The sequence below is a fragment of the Anolis carolinensis genome, chromosome 4, assembly GCF_035594765.1.
Source record: "Anolis carolinensis isolate JA03-04 chromosome 4, rAnoCar3.1.pri, whole genome shotgun sequence".
Classification (NCBI taxonomy): domain Eukaryota; kingdom Metazoa; phylum Chordata; class Lepidosauria; order Squamata; family Dactyloidae; genus Anolis; species Anolis carolinensis.
Window position 1 is genome coordinate 115,985,011 of NC_085844.1, and position 9,005 is coordinate 115,994,015.

A 9,005-nucleotide genomic window follows, 5' to 3' on the forward strand; every position below is an offset into this window, starting at 1 on the left:
GGACTCAGACATTTAGTTCTTATTGTTTTAATTGCCTATGATAGAACTTTTCAAATTGTATTGCATCACCTTATTGTGTTGGCTGCAGTGCATGTGTCATGCGAATATAAAGAGAAACCTCTAAGTCTATGTAAAATAAGCAAAAAGTCATATTATATATATATTATTAATATATATACACATGAAAAGCTTTCATGAGGTATGTTGTGTTCACTTACATTACATTATTATAATTTACGTATATGTACATATCTCTTATAAGGGGCTGGTTCAACCACAGATTTGCTAATAAAACTGAATTACTATGTCACAAAATATCTTTAAAGTGTGTTGCCAACATGACATTTTTTGAAAGCTGTGTCCTACTTTCAAATGAAGTTTCCCCTACTTTTTTACCTGCCTTCCACATGGAATAGTGATAATGGCAAACCGAAGTCCAAAAATCAGCTCTCTTTCAACTAAATCTTTTCTCAGCAGAACTAAGAGGCTGTTCAGGTGATCCTCATTCCTCTTAAGTAAAAACAGCCCAATGAAGAATGTACCATACATTGCTGTTATATGCCTTTGTGTCATTTCCCACACATATTGACCCTATAGTATTTCATGATGTTTGCATTACAAGATTTGTTTACCCTATTTTATCACATAATAGTCACACACCCCCCAAAAGGAGTGTGCGTATGCACAACTACTATAGGGCCTCCTCCGGGCAGCCGATAAGAAAGGCTTTCTAGCTCTTGCACCTTCACCTGCACATACTCCTCTGAGATATGGGGGTTTCTCCAAAAGGCAGGCGTGCAGGCACAGGCTGGACTATTATGTAGGGAATTCTTAAAATCCCTCAAAGGGAGGAGTGGAACTATTAAGTATTTTCACCTCCATCTGAGGCTGAGAAAATATGACTTGCCCAAGGTAACCCAATGGGCTTTCATGGTCAAGTGGAAATTTGAATCCCAGTCACAAAAGACTACACCACACTCTAGCTCTTGTATCAGAAGTAGAGATGGGAAGGCCCGGGGGGGGGGGGGGCAGAAAAATTGGGGAGAAACCACATTTTTTCCCCCATTTTTTCTGGTTTTTTTCCAGACCTTACCAGGTCTAGTCGTAAGTATGGCAGTTATTAATTTGTACGAAGTAAAAATAGTTAATATGAAAAACTGCACCGCTAGGGAGATAATTTGAAAATTATGTCATAAGTCTTCAGGAAGCAATAAGGATTGGGAAATGCAAGCCTAGCCCTGCCTCCACATCACTTTCTTAATCATTATATTCCCGAGTCAAATCCAGACCTCCCTCCACAAATGAAGTACTTTCCCATCAAATGAAGGCTCCAATAAGGGTTGATTGCACCTTCTGTTTCCAATATAATATCCTACACTGTTCTGGATCTTTCTACAGCCCTCCATAACAGATTTGAGGGTGTGAGGACTAAAGAAAATTAACCCATTCCCACCATGAAATACAAATCCAAGCTATTACTTTATTGGCTGAAATTACCTGGGAGAAGAAAAACGTCTTCTTTCAGGCTCTCTTCTTTTTCGCTCTAATGATCTGCTCTTTGCTCTCCTACTGGGAGACCGATTTCGGGACGGCGATTTACTCTGTTTAGATCGGCGATCATTAAGGAGAGGTGATCTGCTACGTCTCAGCTTATCCCGTGGTTTTGGAGTCAAACTTCTTCCCTTTGGGCTACGACCAGGTCTCCGACTAGGAGACCTATTTTCTTTTCCAGATGATGCATCTTTAGAAGGAGATTTAATGGGCTTTTTCTCTCTTTCAGTCTCTGATCTCCTAGATTTTCGCTCTTTAGACCTTGATCTTCTGTCTTTGGATTTACTCCTTTGCTCTACTGGAGATTTAGATTTTTTGCCACGATCTCTGCTTTTACTTTCAACAACAACTGGAGATTTTTTACGCTCTCTTGACTTAATCTTTTCTTCTGCTTTACTCCTATCTTCTGGAGATCTCGACTTCCTATTTTTCTCTTGAGAACGTCTTCTAAGGGTTGGAGATTTTGACTTTCCTACTTGGTCTTGAGACTTGATTTTTTTAGATGGACTTTTTGATTTTTTTCTCTCTTTTGATTTACTTCTAGCTGTTCTTTCCTTTATACCATCAGCTCCTAATTTGCTCTTCTTTTTATCAGATCTGTGTCGAGTTCGTTCTTTTGATCCGCTCTTACTCTGCTTCTTTGAACTAGTTTTATTGTCCACAATCTCTAGTTTCCCCTTAATAGATGCTTTAGTTGAAGATCTAGTCCCATTTCTCATCTTATCATTGATTTCTCCCTCTTCTTCAGAACCTGACTCATAACCCTGCAAAATTAATCCCATGCCAGATTGAACTTTTCCTTCCATTAGCTCATTTTCAAGTTCAGCTTTAAGTAATGCTCTTTGTTTTTCTAAATCTTCAAGGGGGGCTAAGAAATCAATTTTAGTTCTTTTTGCTGGCCCATCTTCCTTATCAGAAGCATCTGCAGCCTCCTTTCGTTTATGCTTCTTATGCTTGTGCCTATGTTTATGCTTTTTGTCCTTATCCTCTTCTGAAGAATGTTTGTGTTTCTTATGTTTGCCTCTATGTTTGTGCTTCTTTTTTTTATGTCGGTTGTGTTTTGTCTGAAGTTGGTCTCCTTCTGAAATATCTCCATTTTCTTCATTTGCACTCCTCTCAGATATATCAGCCTCTTCAATTCTATGAACATATTAAAAAGATTATTTCAGGATCAAATAAACTATTACAATTCAACAAGAAAATTTAATTACGCTATTCATTCAGAAATCTAAACACAACCAACATCCTTAAAACATTCAGTGTGGTCATAAATGGTACTGCAGAACTGTAATTATTATGTGACCACATAGTACAATTATACTACAGAAAAGAAAGTACTTATAAAAACTAAACTTAATTTTACCACTTTAACATAAAAATATCAATTGACTTAATATAGAACATTCAGAATTATTATGCAAGTTATAGAATAATTCTATGCACACTTATTCAAAATTAAGAAGCCAGTGTAACCGCCCTCAGTAAATATTAGTAAATAATGATAAGGGTACAGAGCTCAGACTAAATGAAAGCCAACACATGGCACTTGCTTCTACTACTGTATTTCCAAATGAGTTCAAAACTTACTAGAACATAATATACAACAATCCTCAAGAAATGAAAAGACTATGGACGCTCCTCCCTTAAAGCAACAGCAACACCACAAACGCAGAAACGCACAACAATTTGGGTGTTGTGATAAGTCCATAACATGCACACAAGTATCACTTACTAGTGCTCTAGGACAGTGGTTCTCAACCTGAGGGTCCCCAGGTGTTTTGGCCTACAACTTTAATACTTTATGCTGTATGTTGATTACTATGATGGTTTTATTGATATTGATGTTTTACTGTTGGAGTAATTGTTTTATCGTTTTATTGTTGTATATTTCGGGCTTGGTCCCCATGTAAGCCGCCCCGAGTCCCCACTGGGGAGATGGGGCGGGGTATAAAAATAAAAATTATTATTATTATTATTATTAACTCCCAGAAAACCCAGACAGTTTACTAGCTGTTTGGATTTCTGGGAGTTGAAGGCCAAAAATCTGGGGACACAAAGGTTGAAAACCACTGCTCTAGGGGGCTGGCTTACACAAAAATTCTGGGTAAAATATTTCACTCACTCCAAAAGAGAAATCATTTCATGATCCTACAACCATACATCCTAACTTCCAAAAGAAAACCTGGTATAAGGATCTCTCCCCGCTTGAAGCCATCTTCAAACCAAATCAATGGAGGAAGATCCCAAGAAAAATCCAAGAAAAGTAACTTCCAATGGGAGACGTTTGCATCCATTCTCCGCTGTGAGCATTTATACTTACAGCTCCAGTTTTGGACCCTTCGTTTTAGTTTTATTTAGTTCATCCGCAAAAAATCTTTCTTGTATTTTAATTTTAAAGTAAATTAAGTAGCTTCTAGAACACACACATATACCCACTCAACATTTGTATCAAGTGTTTGTGTATATGTATGTGTATATATATGTATATATCAACATACATTTAATATAAATTCTGATTATAAAACATCTGCAAAAGAAATCTAACTTTTATACTTAAAAATTCACACTGTAATCTAGCCAAATCTTCAGATTAGTGAATGGAATTATCCTTTCTCTTAAATGCCTTTCTGTGGACATAGATCACCCAGGACCATATCTCAAATATCTCTACCTAACCACTCAAACATAGAAAACTAACAAGTTTATCTGTGTTGGTAATTTTTATTTCTTCAGCTTATCAAACTTGTATGCTCATGCAAATGAAGTGCTGTGCAGCATGGTTCTAATTACAGACACTGCAGCTGTGAAAAAAGGGATATTGGCAATTAGTCTTATCCATCTTTCCATCAACAACTCCAAACCTGAAGACTATTTATAGTCCTTTTCTTTCATGCCAACTTTACTCTTATTTACAGTCAGTTGCTTCAAGAAAATAGGACTCCTTAGAAATGCTAGGCTAAATGCAAATCCAGCCCTGAGAACAGACAAACACTATGGAGCATGCATGGGAAACTTGGGCCCTCCAGGTGTTTTGGACTTCAACTCCCACAATTCCTAATAGCTGGTTTATAGGAATTGTGAGAGTTGAAGTCCAATATACCTGAAGGGCTCAAGTATACCCATGCCTGCTATGGAGAGTGGGTGGTTTTGTGTAAAAAGGGGTGGATGAATACAGGCACAGGGTTACAAATCATACAGCAACAAACCATTTTAGTTTTGGCATAAGTGAGGTGCCAGCACTGACAAAATGATACCTGAGAGTAAAGACAATTTGGGAAAAGAACTATGCTCCAAACTGAAACTTCTGTTTATCAAAGTTATTCGTTTTATTTTACACAAGCTGAACAATTAGTTTACTACCTACACAGCCTTTTTATACTACCTATGAGGAATAATGTTTTACTCTTGAATTGTTATGAACGCCAAACATGTCTATCTTAAACATTATATAAGTAGAAATCATTCACTGGAATTGGGAGCAGGGTAAAAAAGGAGTTCCAGGACATTAGTTTCAACTCCATTTTCTTTCAAGCCTAGCAATGTAAGATAATTTTGTGTAGCCAAACATTTTTCAATACATTGCAATGAAGATACTAGTCCTTATTTTTATGTCAACTGTGGGGAGGAAAGGATCCTCTTCCATTTCATCCAGGTGAAAATGAAGGCTTCTAGTCACTTAAGATCCCAATAACACTACCTTATATGAAGCTAGTCAAAGAGTAATGATATTCCTATTCCCTGTTTGCACATGGTATTTCTCTATTGCAGTGTTTTCCAGACTGGTTTTCCAACTGTTTTGTTGGAATGCCAAAACATTCCGAAACATCCCGGGATGCCAAAACAGCTGAGATTTCTGGAGTTGAAGTCCAAAAAATATGGGAGGACTAGGGTTTAGAAAACACTGCTGTACTGGCTGAGAACCATCTCTTTTTCCTGTCTTTAAGATAGAAATCAAATTGCTAGTGGAGAAACACCATGCACTTTCACTCACTTGTATGCAATTTGTTTTCTATAGTAACATGGAAAATTACATAAACAGTTGCTTTTAGGGAATTGGTTTCACAGCCACACAAACATCCATGACCCAAAACTATTGTACCGTTTTTATAACTTCTCTTTGTACTTATGTGCAGTTACTGTACAGTATATGCTTTTAACTGCATATATAGAAGCAGCTACAATCTTTATTTTGTTAACATTTCAGCTCCATGGCATACTGGATACAAGATCAATGTCGGTCTTTTGATTAGAAAATCCGGCTAATGACACTGATTTTAATTCTGAACAACTCCAATACTGCTAATAAAACAGAAATGCCATAATAAGCATTTTTAACAGTGCATGCCTGTTCACAAAATCAATTACTGCATTATAAAAGTCATGCTGAATTTTTTAAACACTAGTAATGCCTGTCTGTAAAGAGTATTAAATGAATACAAAGAATTATTACACGCATTCTCAAGAGAAACCAAATTTCTAAATACCATGATACTTAAGATTATACAGGTTAAGTATCTCTTAACTGCAAATTCAAAATGCTCCAAAACTGTCCACACTACTGGATGGGATGGTGACATTTTGCTTTCTGATGCTTCAATGTATGCAAACTTTGTTTCATGCACAAAATTATTTTTAAAAATTGTGTATAAAATTACTTTCTTGATATGCATGTAATATTTACATAAAACAAGTATTTTTTTAGACCAGGGTCTCATCCCATGTTATCTAATGAATTACACGCAGTCCCTAAGTTACAAACATCAGACTTACAAGCAACTCCTAGTTAAGAACAGGGGTGAGATAACAGGAAGTGAGAGAAATCTACCCTTTTGAAAGAAAATTCACTCCTGGGTTATCAGTCAAGAATTATCATAGGCCCCTTTTCCCTCAGTTGTATTAAATTCACATTGAACAGGATTATATGGCAGTGTGAACACAGATAACCCAGTTCAAAGCAGATACTGTGTATTATCTAACTTAATATTCTAGGTTATATGGCTGTGTGGAAAGGCTCATAGGGAAAAGGAATCTCCACTTGTTTCCATAACAAGCCATTTTTTTTTCAAAATCCAATTATCACAGGGCCAGAAAGTGAGGTGAAATCTTATGAACAGATAGCAAAACAAACACCACAGGGGTGTCAACCCTTCCCTATGCTATACAAAGCTTTTATATGGCTGGAGTTACACTTAAATGTTTACCTGTTCTTACATACAAATTCGACTTGAACAAACCTATAGAAGTTATTCATGACTTGGGGACTGCCTGTATTCCAAAATCCACCCCACTCCCAAACTGAAATCACTTCTGGTCCCAAGTATTTCAAATAATACCAAAAGCAAACCCTTGGTATCCACAGGGATTTGCTTCCAGGATCATAGATACCCAAATCCCTGGATATTCAGGTCTCATTATAGCAGTGGTTCTCAATCTATGGGTCCCCTGGTGTTTTGGCCTACAACTCCCCAGAAATCCCAGCCAGTTTACCAGCTGTTAGGATTTCTGAGAGTTGAAGGCCAAAACATCTGAGGACACACAAGTTGAGAACCACTGCATTATAGTATATATATCAGAGCTTTCCAAACTGTGTCGGGATACACCAGTGGTCGCCTGTAGTCCCTAGGTGTGTTGCATGAAAAATGCTCCCTCAGACCCACAAAGGTTGGTTTGTATCTAGGCAGAAAATCTCACAATATCTGCTTTGAACTGGGTTATCTGAGTCCACACTGCCATATTTTCCAGTTCAAAGCAGATAATGTTGGATTTTAGCCAGCTGTGTGGAATGGCCCCAAAAGGGCATCTATTAAAATAGACCTAACTAATAGTATACATGCGACAAACCATGTATTGACTTGATAATGTTGAAATACATTAGTTGAAAGCAAATAATGACAAATTTAACTAAATGTGACACTTCTGTTTTCTTCTATTATAACAAAGTTTTTATTTAATATTTCTTTTTCGCTAGTTGCCTGAGTTCCACACAGCCCTATATCCCAGAATATCAAGGCAGAAAATCCCACAATATATAATTTGAACTGGATTATCTAAGTCCATGTTGCCATATATTCCAGTTCAAACCAGAAAATGTGGGATTTTATTCAGCTGTTTGGAAGGACCCCCAGTTAATAAAGTATACTGTACGGTAATTAGAATTTTAAAAACCACAAGCCTGAGATGGTACGAGAAAATATTCCATGTCTCTACATCTACAAACATAAAGGATACTGCCATTAATTGCCAAACAAATTTCTCCCACATAAATATGGGAGGGAAACTGTTACAGGTTTTATTATTTGCATGTTATGGGGGGGGGGGGAGGAATAAGCGAGAACAAGCTGTCTTCTGAGGCTCCTTCCACACAGCTGTATAAAATCCACATTGATCTGGATTATATTTATTTATTTAAAACATTTATATCCCACCCTTCTCACCCCGAAGGGGACTCGGAACGGAGCACAACATATATACAGCAAACATTCAATGCCAGAACATAAAATAAACCATAAATATACATAAACACTATATATATGGCAATGTGGACTCAGATAACCCAGTTCGAAGCAGATATTGTGGGCTTATCTGCCTTGATATTCTGGGTTATATGGCTGTGTGGAAGAGTCCCGAGGCCCGTTCGACTCTGAAGGCCAGGCTCAGGCACTAGGCCCAACCGAGGCCGCCTCGCGACCGTAATAACGGTTTCTTCAGGCACGCGCTCCCTTCCCTTCCCTCCCGTTGTTCTCTCTACTCTTCCTCACTCCCGTCTTGTCAAAAAAGGGCTAAAACGACAACAGCTAGGCGTTTTTTAGGAAGGAAAAACCTAGTAGGCCTTACCCAGGGCCCTGCACCCCCAGCTCCACTACCGTCGCCGCGGCCATTTTGAACTTCTGAACGCCTTCGCCGACGCCGAGGAAGAGAGTGGGGCGCGTGCGCATGCGTGCGAGAGGAAGCCAACGTCCGAAACTACAGAACGAGGCAAACAGCGTCAGGTAACCGGAAATGAAGACAAACCTCGCGAGAATAGAAAGGAAGGGAAACGCGAGGGTAACGTCAACTCCGGCGAGACTTCAGCGACTCAACTAGACTTCCGGTTCCCAGTCGAATATGGAGCATCCAAAGCATAATTGCAATAGATAAGGGGGAAATGCTTCTTTCCCGCATGTTGCGTTGTTCAAATGCGAACCGGAAGTGAGGAATAGAAATAGCACCGATTAGTTCTTTTGTCTTCAAACGCAAGCGGAAAATGGAACGGTCTGTTTTAGGGAACGTCTAAAAAGAGACACATGCTTGGGCCTCCCTGCCTGGCCCCTAGGCACCTTCCGCACAGCTGAATAAAATCCCACATTTTCTGCTTTGAACTGGAATATATGGCAGTGTGGATTCAGATAACCCAGTTCAAAGCAGATATTGTGGGATTTTCTGCCTTGATATTCTGGGTTATATGGCTGTGTGGA

General features: G+C 38.4%; 1 protein-coding gene across 8 annotated transcripts in view; it reads right to left on the reverse strand.

Moving 5' to 3' along the window:
• prp4k (pre-mRNA processing factor kinase PRP4K) overlaps positions 1-8,522 on the reverse strand; it is a 30,585-nt gene extending 22,063 nt beyond the window's left edge. For all 8 annotated transcript variants that reach the window (XR_010005168.1, XR_010005166.1, XR_010005165.1 and 5 more), the window contains exons 1-2: positions 8,386-8,522; positions 1,498-2,691 (exon numbers count right to left, since the gene is read on the reverse strand). Coding sequence is in view for 3 of the 8 variants with exons in the window: in XM_062977665.1 (XP_062833735.1) it covers positions 1,498-2,691; positions 8,386-8,486 (1,295 nt within the window). In the remaining 5 variants the exon portion in view is untranslated. The remainder of the gene's footprint in view (positions 1-1,497; positions 2,692-8,385) is intronic.
• Positions 8,523-9,005: the final 483 nt, after the last annotated feature.